This window comes from Schistocerca americana, chromosome 3 (genome assembly GCF_021461395.2).
Source record: "Schistocerca americana isolate TAMUIC-IGC-003095 chromosome 3, iqSchAmer2.1, whole genome shotgun sequence".
NCBI lineage: Eukaryota > Metazoa > Arthropoda > Insecta > Orthoptera > Acrididae > Schistocerca > Schistocerca americana.
The window spans coordinates 107,633,022-107,650,578 of record NC_060121.1 but is presented as its reverse complement, the minus strand read 5'-3'; the positions used below and the strand labels follow the sequence as shown (position 1 = coordinate 107,650,578).

The 17,557-nt window shown below is 44.5% G+C and overlaps 1 protein-coding gene across 1 annotated transcript in view; it reads left to right on the top strand.

Annotated features, from left to right (window-relative positions):
* The window catches only part of LOC124605897 (arylsulfatase B-like), a 109,558-nt gene that overhangs the window by 40,000 nt on the left and 52,001 nt on the right, over positions 1–17,557 (top strand). The window contains exon 5 of the mRNA XM_047137844.1: positions 11,342–11,594. Within this exon, the coding sequence (XP_046993800.1) occupies positions 11,342–11,594 (253 nt within the window). The remainder of the gene's footprint in view (positions 1–11,341; positions 11,595–17,557) is intronic.

Here is a 17,557-nt window from a genome sequence, read left to right as displayed (position 1 = left end):
CGCCTAAGTCACGATGGCCGGACGCGGGTTTCAACCGTCGTCCTCCCCAATGCGAGTCCAATGTTCAAATCACTGCGCCACCTCGCTCGGTGGTAATTAAAGGATCACTTTTGCGAAACCCCCTAAAAGTCTCCCGTTCGGACACAAAAGTCTGAGGCTTAGCTCAAACGTGCCTACAGCTTCCCTCTGTAGTGATGGAAAGCGAGACGCCCTGCCACGTCGCTCTCGGGCTCGAAGAAGCCTCAAACACGAAGAAGTCAACACATGTGGGAAAAAGGCAATTAATTCAGAAGTTCATGTGGCGTGTAACGTCGGTTACTGGGTCACATTGTCAGCAAATGTCACCAAAACTCTGCCCGACGTCACTGTTGGAGTTTCACATGATGGGAAGGTCGTCACAGCCCTTCTCGCCCACGTTTCACCCCTCGGTGATGGAGGTCAGAACCACGACGCCTGGAGTTGAAATCACGCGGTTTTCTTATGAGTGGCCGAGGAAAACATTGTAGACCCACCGCCGCTCAGAACCGAAACGAAAACACCTCAGGGGGTGGCAGAAAGATCGTCAATGAAACCACCCCTTTCCTTAGGATGTTGAGTCCCACACATTTAGTGGTGTAATACGACAGTTCACAGCACTATGAGCAAAAGGACGACGTTCCTAATAACCTTCGGCACTGTTGACACCTCCCGGCCGGTTCAAACTTTCTCTACGGACATCACGGTGCTTCAGCCACAGTGAAAGTGATCTCAGCCCTTTGGAGTGCAGTGTGACCGCAATTTGTCCTCTGGTGCACAGGATGATATCAATAACAACCGTTAAAAGGCATTCGACAAAATCTGTACGTGATTTTCGAAGCAGAAAAGAGGCCTTATGTATTTTCAGTGCTCTTGCTGCAAGCCTTCCTGTGACGTGACCACGGAGGGGTGACAAATAGACAAATACGTGAATTAAAAGTCAAAGGGTCGCTCTAAGACCCCACAGTTCGGCAAAATACTAGGTGGTGCTGTAAGACTACGGGACAGTGTTGCATGATAATACGTATCATTGTCCGAAACTCCGTCAATAATTTTTGGACAAGAGAGAGGCATGATTTAGAAAAAAATAAGTGTCAAGAGAAGTCGTACACAGTGAAAAAGTTCTATTTTAATCCATGTAATATTTGACATGAGAAGTCGGAAACCGGTATTAAAAACGAAACAAAAATAACGTTTGAGTAACACAGTGTGGAAATGGAAGATGTAAATGTGGTAGGACTCCTGACTAGTGTATATAGAGTCCAGCTACGTGACAATCTAAAAACAAAAAAGCTGAATTTGATAATAATTATGAATTAAGATTATTTTAAATTTTGTGATAAATAATTTTAATGAATGTGATTTAAATGTTAAATACAAATGACCATTTGCGTCTAAGTGTGGCTGGCCGCAGATGGAGTTTTGACTAAGGCATTGGTCACGTGACTCACGGAGCGGAGAGAAGGCGGGGATGTTTTTGGAGACTTTTTGCGGTAGACGCGGATCAGGTAAGATGATTTAGGCGGCTTAGTGAACTAATTACGACATTTTGGAAGTCTGTTTTCACGTTAGGAATGAAATACCCGCTGATGGTTGCATTTTGAGCAGTATAAATTGCAAACAGTTTTCTATGCGCTGCCAGACACATGACCAAATTCAATTTATAGTTGGAATAATGTCGTATTGATGGATCTCTGAATGTGAACTGCAGTTATTAAGTCAAGTGTTTCCAAAAATGTTAATGTTTGTTTTCATAATTCACTGACTGAGATTCACTGGCCACTTGATAAACTTATAACGTACACGTTAGGGAGTAAATGCAACGGTGGACAAACGCTTCCTCAACAAACGAGCCATCTGCTAATTTTAGAATGTTCACTTGCCGCTTCGATGGAAAAATAGCGTTGGTTCCTGTTACTGAAGTTTCATAGGCTCAGCGGCTGTTTATTAGTGAACGCCATTGTCTCGGGATTTGCAGCAGCCACCCACATTTACCGTGTATTTAAAAAAGGTACCCTTACAGAGAAAACCTGCTAAATACTTTTAGGCATCTGCAGGCAGGAAACTGATGACTCCGAGTGCTTCTCAGATTTGCTCTGTAAAGGTGCGTTTTTGAAAACTTTCAGTAAATGTAGACGGGTAACACGAGTGTTTTGCCGAACTAGTGACGAATGTGGAGGGGCGGGGGGGAGGGAAGCCTTAAAGTAACTTTATCGTTCTCCTCTCGCATGCCACACTACAGGAGACCGTGAAAACAGGTGCACTGTAAATACATCACGTTCGAATTTCATCGAATAAGTTTCAACAGTCCCTAGTGGTTCCACCCTTTACACAAGAACAAAAATTGCGTTCATGCTGTACCCGAACGAGGTGCGATCACTTTCAAGGGAGATGCAACGCCACCACGTCCATAGAGGGGCTGAAACGTCCGAGGTCGTTAACAGAGTCAAATACTGCAAAGAACGTCTGCGAACTGTTGTTTGGGACCACGAAATGGAGTTAACGTCCCACAGAAAGGGACTTCCTTAAATCTCTTCGTTTCATTTCTGACCAGCAGTGTGTCTGTAATGTTTTACTCAGCCACTCATAAGAAAATCTCGTGAGATCAAGTCTGGGTGGCGCGGCTCTGATCTCCATCGCAAGGGCTTCGAAAGAAGGCGTGAAATGTGGATAAGAGGGGGTGTGGCGATCTTTTCATCGTGTGAAACTTCAACAGTGACGCTGGGCAGAATTGGGGTGAGATTTGGTGGCAATTGGACGTGATTAACCTACTTCACAACTCATAGGAACTTCTGAGCTCTGGCCTTTTTCTCTCATGTGTCACACCTCAGTGCCTGAAGCATCATCAAGCCTGGGGATAACGTCGCAAGGCGCCATGCTTTTGCACCAACAAAGAGGAAGTTGTTGGGCACCTCAGAGCCAAATATCTAATGTGTCGGAATCAACAGACGATTACGACGCATCGAAAAAGTATCCTTTAATTCTAATACTAAAATGTAGACTTTCACGGCCGGAAATATCATATCCATTATAATTATCCGGGCTGTTAAGCTGTGGTCGGTTGATGAATTCTGTGTCAATTCCCAACGTTTCGTCTCCGACTGCGGGAGACATCTTCAAGGGGGTCCGTAGCTCGATGGAACGTCCAACACACCCACTGGCTCGCAGTAGCGAGCTACGGACCCCTTGAAGATGTCTCCCGCAGTCGGAGACGAAACGTTGGGAATCGACACAGAATCCTTCAATTCTGTTGCACGTTATAGTTCAACATAGGTTCGAGTTCGCAGAATAACTGTCACTAACAGCACTATACTGAATTTATCGTATTATTTGTCAAAGTGATGCATGTTGACAAGCGCAGGACGTCATATAAGCAATAATGACACTGACGTTCGAAAATCGGTGTGGAAACTGCGCACCAATAGATAGAATGCCGCATGGTGGCATTAAGGTCACTTTTTGCGGCAAGAAGATTACAAGAGCGGGCCAGAGACGGATGATGATTCATTCTGGTGACGACCTGTGCTGCAGATGATGAAATCCACTGACATGAGTGACTTTGAGAACGGGCTGATGGTTATGGCTCGGCACTTGTGGACGAGAATCTCAGAAATGGCGAAGCAGTTCGGCTCTTCGCGCGCTGCTGTTGCGAGCGTCTGTGGGAAGTGGTGGGAGAGGCAACAAGCTGCTGAACTCCTATGCCACTTTAGAATACGCGGAGGTCGGATGCTTGATCACTCCGGAATGCAGGATATTCGGATATCTGGGGTAGATCTGAGGGAAGAATTCATTGCTGATGAAGGCAGCACACTCTTCGGTGCACATTGTTGAACTTGGGGCCCACAGGAAACAACCCTACATGTAACCCAGGTGACCCAGAGACATCGTCTATCAGGACTGCAGTGGGTGCATAATTGGAAACGTGTGGCCTGAATGGATGAATCACGTTTCGTGCTACACGACGTCGATAGTAGCGCTCAGTCACGCAGTCATCCCAACCAACGGCTGCTGGGAACGTGCGCCGAGCCAGAGATGCACGCCGGTGGCAGACAGCATTCTGGTGTGACAAGCGTGACACGAGAACTGCGGACTCTGTGAACAGTAATGCTGACCAAATGCATCCCATCATGCTTGATGTCTCCCCCGATAGCCACTAATCCTTCCGAGCGGATTACTGTCGATATCAGTAGAGCAAAATCTCGCTTCAGTTGTCTGATGAGCAATATACTGAACTGACGTTGATGTCTTAACCACTAAATCAGCCTGATCAGAGCCCGATGGAACACACTGGACGATATTAAGTACGTGGTCATAGCGTTTTGACTCATCTTTGTACAAAGGGCGTCCAATATATAATGCAACACAGTTTTCTCTGAAAGCAGTTTGTTGTTATTCATCATTTCAATACACCACTACAGAGTGGCGCACATGAAACCGGCCCCTGCGGAGAAAGGAATATGAATGAAGGAAATCAACGTATAACATCGCTTTCTTACATTTTTACTGTACAGTGTCATTATTAACTATGTAATTAACAGTTAAAGTAAGAGATTTACTTTTATTAGTTTAATAAGCATATTTTAGAAAGGAGTTTAAAGTCTGTCTTCAAAATGTTCTTCGCCAACATCCCGGCAAAGTTGTGCACGTCTAAGGATGTTAAGGAAAATACTTTACAGTACTCTTCGAGGAATGTTCGAAATTTCTTCACGTATGTTGTTTTTTAATGTGTCAAGTGTTCTGGGGTTGTTGCGGTAGACTCTAGCCTTTAGAAATCCCCAGAGCTAAAAGTCACATGGCGACAAGTCGGGAGAGCGGGGTGGCGACAAGCCTTTACTAACGGTCCTCTCTTCTGAATAATCATTATGTATGCGAGATATGGACAAATCTGACGTATGAGAAGTTGCCCCATCTTGCTGGAAATATGCACAACATTTTTCGTTTGGACTTAACAGGGCCGAAAATTCATTGTAGAGTTGCAAGTAAACATGTGTGATGACATTATCGTTCTAGAAAAAAATGGTTCAATTGGCTCGAGCACTATGGGACCTAACATCTGAGGTCATCAGTCCCCTAGAACTTAGAACTACTTAAACGTAACTAACCTAAGGAAATCACACACATCCATGCCCGAGGCAGGATTTGAACCTGCGACCGTAGCAGTTGCGCGGTTTCCAGACTGAAGCGCCTAGAGCCGCTCGGCCACTCCGGCCGTCTCATTGTAGAAGAATGGTCCGATAATTCTGTTACCAGATACAGGACACAATATACCAATTTTTAAATCGTGTAACGGCTTTTGCTGTATGCCATGGGGATTCTCTGTAGCCCAGTGGCTTGTGTTTTGTGAATTAAGGTAAATCGACATATGAAACCAAACTTCATCCGTCGAAAAAAAGTGGAACGGATCAAGATGTCCGCCAGCTGCATTTTCCAGCAACCAATTACAGTGATGTGTATGCTTACCCCTGTCTGCTTCTTTTGTTTGCTGAACAACGCTCACACGGTAAGGTTTCATTTTTAAGCCATGAATGATACGTTGACAGCACCTGCGAGATATTCCACATTGCTGTGATAATCGTCGTGTTGACTTGTAGGGACTTCTTTCAGTGTGTGCCGTCATATTTGCCACAACTTCAGGTGTACACACAGACGGTGCTTTTTTCGACACTGCCTGCCGAACGCCAGTTTCTCACTAAATGCTGAATCGTTGATTTTTCCGGTATATTACTTTCAGGAAACTTTTCATGAAAAGTGTCACGAACAACTTTAATGGATTCAGACCGCACATATTCTTCAACAATGTGCACACTTTCTTCGATGGAGTAAGGCATGACAATGAAGTATACGGTTTATAACGAATACTATCCTTATGAACTACTCACACCCTACTGCTGCTGGAAGGTAGCAAAGAAACTATCAAGCTAGTAATGCTACTCACGCGCGTTCGCATCCCGGTTTTGGCCGGTTTTGTGTACGCCACAGATGGCCGCTGTGGCCGAGCGGTTCTAGGTGCTTCATTCCGGAACAGCGCTGCTGCTACGGTCGCAGACTCCAATCCCGCCTCTGGCATGGATGTGTGTGATGTTCTTAGGTTAGTTAGGTTTAAGTATTTCTAAGTCTAGGGGATTGATGACCTCAGATGGTAAGTCCCACAGTGCGTAGAGCCATTTAAACCACTTTTATGTGCGCCACCTTGTGTATTTCCCTTATTTTGGCTACAAAATACTATTTTTCAACACAATCGCCATTCAAAGCGATGGCATTTCGCCACCTTTCTGGGAGGGCCTGTATGCCTAGATGGTACCACTGCATTAGCCGACGTCGTTTCCAAGTCTTGTTGCATCAATAACCTCCCATTCATCCACCTACTGCTTCTCATTTGGCCTCCTTCATTTGGCCAAACAGATGGTAGTCGGAAGGTGCGAGATCCGGGCTGTAGGGTGGATGAAGAAAAACAGTGCAAAGAAGTTTTTTGAGCCTCTCTCGCGTGTGCAGACTTGTGTGAGGCCTTGAGCTGTCATGGAGAAGTTCGTTTGCATTTTTAGGGCAACGAACACGTTGACATTCTAACACTGCAGGAGGCACAGTTGTGTGCGGGCGGTCAGTACCTTGTTGTGATGATGTCAGACGCCCCACCCAACGACTCACTGTGCTTTTCTTCACTGGAAGATCTCCGTAAACGTTCTGGAATCCACTACGAATATCTGCCACGCTCTGGTTTTCGACATCTATATCTACGTGATTACTCTGCTATTCACAATAAAGTGTCTAGCAAAGCGCTCAATGAACCACCTTCAAGCTTTCTCTCCACCGTTCCAGTCTCGAACGGCACGCGGGAAAAACGCGTACTTAAATTTTTCTATGCGAACCCTGATTTCTCTTATTTTATCGTGATGATCATTTCTCCCTATGCAGGTGAGTGCTAACAGCATGCTTTCGCAATCGGAGGGGAAAACTGGTGATTGAAATTTCTTGAGAAGATCCCGTCGCAACGAAAAACGCCTTTGTTTTAATGGTTGCCACTCCAATTCACGTATCACGTCTGTGACACTATCTCCTCTATTTCGCGATAATACAAAACGAGCTGCCCTTCTTTGTACTTTTTCGATCTCATCCGTCCGTCCCATCTGATGCGGATTCCACACAGCACACCAATACTCCAGAATAGGGCGGACAAGCGTGGAGTAAGCAGTCTCTTTAGTAGACCTGTTACACCTTCTAAGTGTTCTGCCAATGAGTCGCAGCCTTTGGTTTGCTCTACCCACAATATTAGCTATGTGATCGTTCCAATTTAAGGTATTTGTAATTGTAATCCGTAAGTATTTAGGTGAATTTACAGTCTTCAGATCTGTGTGACTTATCGCGTAATAGAAATTTAGCTGATTTCTTTTAGTTCAAAAATGTTCAAACGTTATGTAAAATCTTATGGGACTTAACTGCTAAGGTCATCACTCCCTAAGCTTACACACTAGTTAATCTAAATTATCCTAAGGACAAACACACACCCATGCCCGAGGGAGGACTCGAACCCTTCGCCGGGACCAGCCGCACAGTCCATGACTGCAGCGCCTTAGATTTCTTTTAGTACTCATGTGCATAACTTGACACTTTTCCTTATTCAGGGTCAACTGCCACTTTTCGCACCATACAGATATCTATTCTAAATCATTTTGCAAGTTGTTTTGATCATCTGATGACTTTACAAGACGGTAAATGACGGCATCATCTGCAAACAACCTAAGACGGCTACTCAGATTTATGTCGTTAATATAGATCAGGAACAACAGACGGCCTATAACACTTCCTTGGGGAACCACGGATATTACTTCTGTTTTACGCGATGACTTTCCGTCTAATACTACGGACTGTGACCTTTCTGACAGGAAATCACGAATCCAGTCGCACAACTGAGGCGATTCTCCGTAGGGACGCACTTTGGTTAGAAGGCGCTAGTGACGAACGGTGTCGAAATCCTTCTGGAAATCTAAAAATATGGAATCAATTTGACATCCCCTGTCCGTAGCACTTATTACTTCATGAGTATAAAGAGCTAGTTGTGTTTCACGAGAACGATATTTCCTGAAACCGTGCTGACTATGCGTCGATAAATCGTTTTCTTTAGGTACTTCATAATGTTCGAATACATTATAAGTTCCAAAACCCTACTGCAAAACGACGTTAGTAATATAGGCCTGTGATTTCCTTCAAATGAAACACAATGACAGGTCTCTCATTGGAACACACCTCTGTCAGAGCCACCATTTTGAAGGTCTCACACAGCGCCGCGACCTTTCGGAACTTCATGAAAGTATAGGGAGTGAAGCGGGAATATTCGACAATGTCCCACAACGAATTCCTCATTTTTTTCAACATATATTTATCTAGAAAAAATGGGTTACAATACTTATTGATAACCTCTCTTATGTAAACCACCACATATGAAGTTGGGCGTCAAAAGCATGTAGCCAATAATGAACATAACAATAGTCTTTGTGCAGCTAACTGGAGCTCTAGTGGAGTTAAATAAGTTCGTTATAGCAGATACATTCAATTTCAGCTGTACCATTCGTGAATAATAAGCACTTTCTCACATTAAGTATATGTGTTTCTTCAAGAGAATGTAAGAACATTCATTCACTTCGTAATTCTTGCAGCGGGAGTGGGGTACGTTACTTGTATCAGTAATATCCAAGCTTTCATGAATAGTCGACGTCTTCATGTAATTTATAAGTGGGACGGTCATTCAAAAAGGAATGACTCGGAGGTTGTAAAATCAAAGTCTTCGAAAGGATCGTAATACCTTAATTACATGAGCTGCATTCGCAGTTTCGAGTACGAGTCAACCATCAGCTGTATAAAGGTATGACGGCAGTGAAGATTTGTGCCGGACTGGGAATCGAAACCGTATTTCGCCTCTTACGTGAGCGTTTGGCTTGACCGCTTTGGCTCTCCATGTAGGACCCACAGCCAGACCCAAACTTCCATTACGCCGTCGTCACTGCGCCACAACCTGCACTCGTAAGCACATTATGTAATTCCAGTACACTGGGAGATATTTTTATTGGTATCGACGGATAAATATGACGTTGTAGCGCCTGTGCTGTTAAGAGCTGCGCAGTGTTACTTCGGATATTCATTCATGTTTTTGTCCACCGATACCAGGCAGTGGCTGCACGGGAATTACATAATTTGTGTTCGAGCACATGCATCCACGTCGGTAGTAACATCACTTCGTTCTTTTTAACAACGAATGCACAGTAACATCGGATCGTAACGCCGTTGCTTACGGAAGAAGGTGTCGTCACTATGAGAGCGAAGAGGCTCCAAATCCGTCGCTAGAGGGCACGAGCCCACATCTACGTGACGACAGGAGGAGCGCTTGCACGTGTCCACTATCCGTTGCACTCAGCCATTCTGAAGACACAGGAGTGGCGGCTTTAAGGAGGCCACACCATGCCTATCTAACCCATGTTAATTTAGGCAAGTATTTGATCCATTTCTGAAAAAAACTATTTGATACAGGACCTTAATATTTTCACTGTATGTTACATGATGGTAAAAGAGTCAACTGTACAAAAATCTATCCATGTTACAGCTTTTAAGAAATACTTTTTTTAAATTGATTAACGAAATATATTAAGTTCTTTCTGCAGAAAATATTTCATTCTGAACTTTCGAATGGGGAAATATTAATGCATGTAGTACCAGAGGTGGCTTTTTGTGTTAAACAGAGTGTCTGAAAATTTCATTAATTTATCTATGATAGTTTCTGATATAATGGGGCATATGTACTGAAAACTTTAGTTTGCGGGGAATTGACTTTAAAGAAAAATCTTTTGAAATTTGTTACTTACTGTTAATTGAAACTGTCCTGCTGCATATGATGGCCCTTCTTTGGCCTGTAGCAGGTGTTCCAGCTTCTTTTTCACCTTCCTGGATGTTTGTCTTGCTTTCTTGGCCATATTAGATGCAGACCTCTCTGCATCGGCTATCCTCATTTTATCGCAATGTTGCAGCCCAGTGATCATTTTTTCACCAGGATTAATTCCCAGCTTTTTCAGTACGCAACACTTTTCAATATTAACACAAATGAATGTAATAACAGCATCATAAGCGCCTAGTTTCATTGTATGCGTGCCTACGAATACAGTTTTAGGAAGGCGGTTCCAAATTATGCTGTTGAAACATTCATTTGGGTTCTGTGTCTGCCCATGCAGACATTTCCTTAGAAGCTCAGGATGATCCAAGTCTCTGAAAATAGGTTTAATTGCTGTAATAACAGCAGCAGAAAGAGAATGCTGGTGAGAATAAGATTCTCCATTTGCCTGAGCCCTATTGTATTTGCACCACGAATTTTCTCCTGATGGACACAATCCATGACATGGCTTATCATCCGTAGAATAATATGGCCCAAACATCTCTCTTCATTGCCTCCAGATTATCTGTATTTCTCATTATTCCCTGCCCATAGTTTACCTTCAATCTTTCAATCACACTTGAACAAAACCAACCGCTTGTTTGAAAGCGTGTTGTTTATTAATAGCAGAAAGAAAAGGACCGTTGCATTCCAAGGATAGCCAACAGACTGTGGAGTTAAAAAATGTCCCTAGTGTGGAATGTAGGGGATATAAAGATCCAAAGTATATGCAGGAAAGTGTGTGACGGAAAAATGGACGTGGCACATAAACACACGTGGTAGGAAAATGCTCTTTAAATGCTCGAAAAAAATACTTTTCAGATTACTTAAATAAAACCTTAATCTACCGAAATATGATAAAACCGAAAATCGATTTTTTTTCTACCTGAAGCACGGTGTGGTCCCCTTAAACTAAGAGCAGTGGGGTGTGCTGTGTTTACTCAGAGCGGAAGGAGGGCGGGCATCCGAAGCTTCCCAAATAATGAATTATTTAAGACCAACATGTTACAATGCCTGTCACTGTCCCAGAGGACCAACTGAGCGTCGGAATTGCAACGGCCATTCAGTGCGCTGTTCCTCTGTTTTCAACACTACTGAGTACAGTGGACGGACGAAGAGTACGCGTTCTCACTCTGTCGTCACGTAGGTGTGCGCCCGTGTCTCGCGGCAAGTATGGGGCTTCACCGCTGTTATAGGGATTACGGCGCTGTTGTAGGGATCACGCCTTCTTCCTTAAGCAACGGCATTACGACCCCTTCATTGTACAGCCTCTGGCCCGCTGCTTTTTGAGCGTCTCGAACAGTTGCGCAGTTCCTTACTGCCACTATAGCGCTTTCTTATGAAACAATGGGACGACGAAATGCGTTAGAAATGAAGAAAGGAGATCGGATCGGTGTGTGTGTGTGTGTGCAGGGTGTGGGTGGCGGCTACGACATGCGAGAGAACATGACGACGTCGTGGGAGTACTCTGGTCGCTACGTGACGGACGTGTTCACGGAGGAGGCGGAGAGGCTGATAGCTGAGCACGACACTGGGAGGCCGCTCTTCCTCTACCTGGCGCATCTCGCCTGCCACGCCGGGATCGACGCCAAGTGGCTGGACGCCCCCCAGGACGTCATCAACAGATTTGGATACATCTCGGATCCCAACAGGCGCATACTTGCAGGTAGGATACGACAACAAAATGTGATAAATACGTAATACAGGTTTGACACGACAGACGCGACCATAAAGTAATTGTAAGAAATCGGGTAAGTTTACTGTACATATGAACGGTAAAAACACACCACAGTCAAATTTTCCATGTTCTTACGGAAGAGAACTGCTGGTCGCAATTAGAAAACTAATACCTGTAACTACACGACCGTAAATTAATATTTTGTAATGCCACCACAAATTCAAGGCATTGACTCACAGTTAATTTTCCTTTTCGTTGTTGGTTAGTGAGACGAGAGTGTTGCAATTAATCAGGGAAAACCCCACAGTTGGGAAACGGGGCCAGTATTAATTGGTTACTGTCGAGTTGCAATTTATAATATCTTTATTGATTACTTCAACCATTAAAGGTAATTTCTTTACCACTTGTCCAGGAACAGATACAAAAAAGCTAGCAGGCATGAGTACCTTTTCAAAACGATTCACTTTAGAGTTAACGGCCAAGCCATTTTACTTAAAACCAGTTTTGCTAAAACATTTGATAACAAATCAAAATTTTCCAAGTAATGAAATTAAAAAACTTTATTTTACTGGTAATAGCCAAGCCATTTTACTTAAAACATACTTTGATGGAGCATTTAATAACAAAATTAAAACTTTCCAAGTAATGAAAGAAAAACACCAATTTGCTTACAATTTTGCTACCGAATATGTAGGGAGCCACTTCTTTAAAATTTTGGCACAACAAGGTATAAAATTACAAGGGCTCGCTAACAGGGAGGCAGAACTAGCATTTTCAAAGGATGCCAAGTAGATTAAAACAATCAAAGTAAAGATACATTCACCCTTTACAGTACCTAACAATTTCAAAGCCACGCAATTTTAAAGAACTCACCAATGAAAGGCAAACTTAACCCTTTTAAACGGTGGCCAAAAACAATCAGAGTAATCTATAACCATTTAACATTTTACAATAACTAACAGCTTTAATACCATGTCCTGCAACCAAAATCTCCTGGGATAGAAATAATTAACCAACCTGCTGTAAGCGCGACCACAATTTTCTCCCGAAGGATGCTGAGGCTAGAAGCTGGACTCACAGACCCACAACGCCTCACGTTCAGCAATCACATCGACCTCACGCGAGGCCACGGGAGGAGGAGGAATCAAATCATGAACCATAATCCGTGCCCAAAAATACACTTCCTCCCATGCAGTATTAATAAGAAGTCAAAAGATCACTGTCTATAATTACATCGTCGACGGGGACAGGAAATCCGAACGCAGGAGGCCACAAGGCAGAAAAAAATGTAATCAAAAACAATAATCCCTGCCCAAAAATACACTTCCTACCGGGCTGTACTAATAAGAAGCGGAAAAGGTCACTGTCTATAAATACACCGGCGACAGGGACAGGAAACCCGAACGCAGGAGGTCACAAGGCTGAAAAGACCCTGGTAACACAAACCAAAATTCTTCAATTAACATCTAAATCTTTAACCAACTTAACTTGCAGTTTATCAGAGAAACAGCAGGTGAACTCCGATACAAACGCTCCTCGCACCCGACCGTGTCCACGTTGCCAGCGTACCCAACTGGGCACAGTCGCGCAGCCACGCGCTCTGTCACCGGAGCCCTCGTCGTCTCTGCACCCACGGAGGCGAAATACCACTCCTCAGGTTAGGCGAGTTACTAGTCCATCATTCCCGCCTCCAGACGGAAAATTTAAAGACATCCGTTGCCGCTCCCACCAAGTAGTGACTCGGAACCACAGCGGTGGCCCCTGGTGGTCACAGCAAGAGCTTACAGCCTTGTTCCGTCAACTCGTCCCACACGCCTCGCACCGCCAGGATAGAGCACCGGCTTGTTCTCGGAACAACAGCCAACTCTCCACCGCCACGCTACGCCGCGGTCCTTCCCGATTTTAAAATGTGACCGACCGACTCGTCACCGCTAGGCACCAAACTGGCCATCCACCCAAAGATCTTACTCCCTTACAAAAGGCTAACAGGAAGCAACGACTCGAAGATCCATAAGACCAGACACGCCGCCAGAGGGGAATCTTAACAGAATCGTACGCAGCATAACGATAAATATGAAAGAATCAATTAACGATGGAATGGAAGGACTCAGAACAATCTTAACAGCGCGATATATGTCGAGAGCCGACACACGGCTCAGTTTGTTTGTCATCTAACTAACGGAGAAACACGGTACTGTCCAAGTACTTATTTATAACTGGTGTCCACGTCCGTGCCACGTAGCGCCTGGCCCTGTGCTTACAGTTTATGACGTCATATCTCCTGAACTATTGATGTACAATAAGATAATTTTGTAGCGACATTCAGCGGCATATGTGGATACTGTTTGCAAAATGTATTGCGAATGGAGTCAGTAGCAATAAAGTACTAAATTGGAGCGTCTTGAACGCTGCGGCAGTTATTCATGCATCTCACTGTTTATGACATCATATTTGTCGTATTTCCTGGACTACATACCTTGAAACTTCTTTTATAAATTTTTTACATGCACTGAAATAGGTGCCGGCCAGAGTGGCCGAGAGGTTCTAGGCGATACAGTTCGGAACCGAGCGACAGCTACGGTAGCAGGTTCGAATCCTGCCTCGGGCATTGATGTGTGTGATGTCCTTAAGTTAGTTAGGTTTGAGTAGTTCTAAGTTATAGGCGACTTATGACCTTATAAGTTAAGTCCCATAGCGCTCAGAGCCACTTGAACCATATGAACTGAAATAACTGAGAAGATGAAACTTCATAATTTAATTCAGAAACTGCTGAGTGAAGTGAACGTACTGTCACTTTGCTATTTCATCATATCATATCTGACCTACAGAATTATTCCTGACAAACACAATTCAAAGTTCTCGTATTCATTAGTTACAATATTCAAGGACAACGCGATCTGACTACTCTAAAATTAACTCAAAAGATTGCCCCTGAATAAGAAGCTATACATAAGTCACTTATCTCACAAAAATCTTCATTACACGAACTACAGCAATGCCGCAAGCACCAATACTGCGAGCTAAATAAAAGATTCTAACTACAGAAGGCTGTAACTACTAATAGTCATGTGGTTGGCAAAGGAAAGATTTTGTTACATAGCAAACAATGTGTTTATCTTAAGAATGTTACTTCTGTAAAAAAATCTGGGAGTATGCGTACTGAACGATTTGAAGTATAATGATAATATAAAACTAATTGTTGGTAAGGTGGGTGCCAGGTTGAGATTCAATGGGAGAGTCCTTAGAAAATGTAGTCCATCAAAAAAGGAGGTGGCTTACAAAACACTCGTTCGACCTATACTTGGGTATTGCTCATCAGTGTGCGATCCGTACCAGGTCGGGTTGACAGAGGAGATAGAGAAGATCCAAAGAAGAGCGGCGCGTTTCGTCACAGGGTTATTAGGTAAGCGTGACAGCGTTACGGAGATGGTTCTAATGGCTCTGAGCACTATGGGACAACAACAAAAAAAAGTTCAAATGTGTGTGAAATTTTATGGGACTTAACTGCTTAGGTCATCAGCCCCTAAGCTTACACACTACCTAACCTAAATTATCCTAAGGACAAACACACACATCCATGCCCGAGGGAGGACTCGAACCTCCGCCGGGACCAGCCGCACAGTCCATGACTGCAGCGCCTTAGACCGCTCGGGGACTTAACATCTGTGGCCATCAGTCCCCTAGAACTTAGAACTACTTAAACCTAACTAACCTAAGGACATCACACACATTCATGCCCGAGGCAGGATTCGAACCTGCGACCGTAACGGTCACGCGGTTCCAGACTGAAGTGCCTAGAACCGTACGATAGTTACGGAGATGTTTAACAAACTCAAGTGGCAGACTCTGCAAGAGCGGCGCTCTGAATCGTGGTGTAGCTTGCTGTCCAGATTTGTAGAGTATACCTTTCTGGATGAGGTATCGAATTTATTGCTTCCCCCTACTAATAACTCCCGAGGAAATCACGACTGTAAAATTAGAGAGATTCGAGCTCGCACGGAGGCTTCCCGGCAGTCGTTCTTCCCGCGAACTATAGGCGACTGGATCAGGAGAGGGAGGTAATGCAGTGGCATGTAAAGTACCCTCCGCCACACACCGTTCAGTGGTTTGCTGTGTATAAATTTAGATGTACATGTAGATGTAGAATGTGGCAACAGGTTCAAAAAGTGTATAATCGACCATGACATCCAGTTCCAAAAATTATACAATCATGGATAAAATTCAGTCTCCAAGTCGGACACGTCCAGATCGTCCGCCTTCGCTAACACTTCAAACCTCTAACGTCAATCAATGCTGACTACTCACTCATAACTTCCATCACTGGCCGCCCGGTGTGGCCATGCGTTTCTAGGCGCTTCAGTCTGGAACCGCGTGACCGCTACGGTCGCAGGTTCGAATCCTGCCTCGGGCATGGATGTGTGTGATGTCTTTAGGTTAGTTAGGTTTAATTAGTTCTAAGTTCTAGGCGACTGATGACCTCAGAAGTTAAGTCGCATAGTGCTCAGAGCCATTTGAACCATTTTCCATCACTGCTGGTAGTTCACCTCCAACTTCCATCACCGCTGACTGCTAACTTCCAACTGCTGAGTCTGACCATCCAGAGAGTCTCTTACAGAGTGCGCACAGCGCTGTCAGAGTTATTAATGCAGAACGCCACATAGCGCTGCCAACATACAGGGTGTTTTAAAATGACTGGTATATTTGAAACGGCAATAAAAACTAAACGAGCAGCGATAGAAATACACCGTTTGTTGCAATATGCTTGGGACAACAGTACATTTTCAGGCGGACAAACTTTCTAAATGACAGTAGTTACCAATTTCAACAACAGATGGCGCTGCAAGTGATGTGAAAGATACAGAAGACAACGCAGTCTGTGGGTGCGCCATTCTGTACGTCGTCTTTCTGCTGTAAGCGTGTGCTGTTCACAACGTGCAAGTGTGCTGTAGACAACATGGTTTATTCCTTAGAACAGAGGATTTTTCTGGTGTTGGAATTCCACCGCCTAGAACACAGTGTTGTTGCAACAAGATGAAGTTTTCAACGGAGGTTTAATGGAACCAAAGGACCGAAAAGCGATACAATAAAGGATCTGTTTGAAAAATTTCAACGGACTGGGAACATGACGGATGAACGTGCTGGAAAGGTAGGGCGACCGCGTACGGCAACCACAGAGGGCAACGCGCAGCTAGTGCAGCAGGTGATCCAACAGCGGCCTCGAGTTTCCGTTCGCCGTGTTGCAGCTGCGGTCCAAATGACGCCAACGTCCACGTATCGTCTCATGCGCCAGAGTTTACACCTCTATCCATACAAAATTCAAACGCGGCAACCCCTCAGCGCCGCTACCATTGCTGCACGAGAGACATTCGCTAACGATATAGTGCACAGGATTGATGACGGCGATATGCATGTGGGCAGCATTTGGTTTACTGACGAAGCTTATTGTTACCTGGACGGCTTCGTCAATAAACAGAACTGGCGCATATGGGGAACCGAAAAGCCCCATGTTGCAGTCCCATCGTCCCTGCATCCTCAAAAAGTACTGGTCTGGGTCGCCATTTCTTCCAAAGGAATCATTGGCCCATTTTTCAGATCCGAAACGATTACTGCATCACGCTATCTGGACATTCTTCGTGAATTTGTGGCGGTACAAACTGCCTTAGACGACACTGCGAACACCTCGTGGTTTATGCAAGATGGTTCAAACGGTTCAAATAGCTCTGAGCACTATGGGACTCAACTGCTGTGGTCATCAGTCCCCTAGAACTTAGAACTACTTAAACCTAACTAACCTAAGGACATCACACACATCCATGCCCCAGGCACGATTCGAACCTGCGACCGGAGCGGTCACCCGGTTCCAAACTGAAGCGCTTAGAACCGCACGGCCACACAGGCCGGCTATGCAAGATGGTGCCCGGCCACATCGCACGACCGACGTCTTTAATATC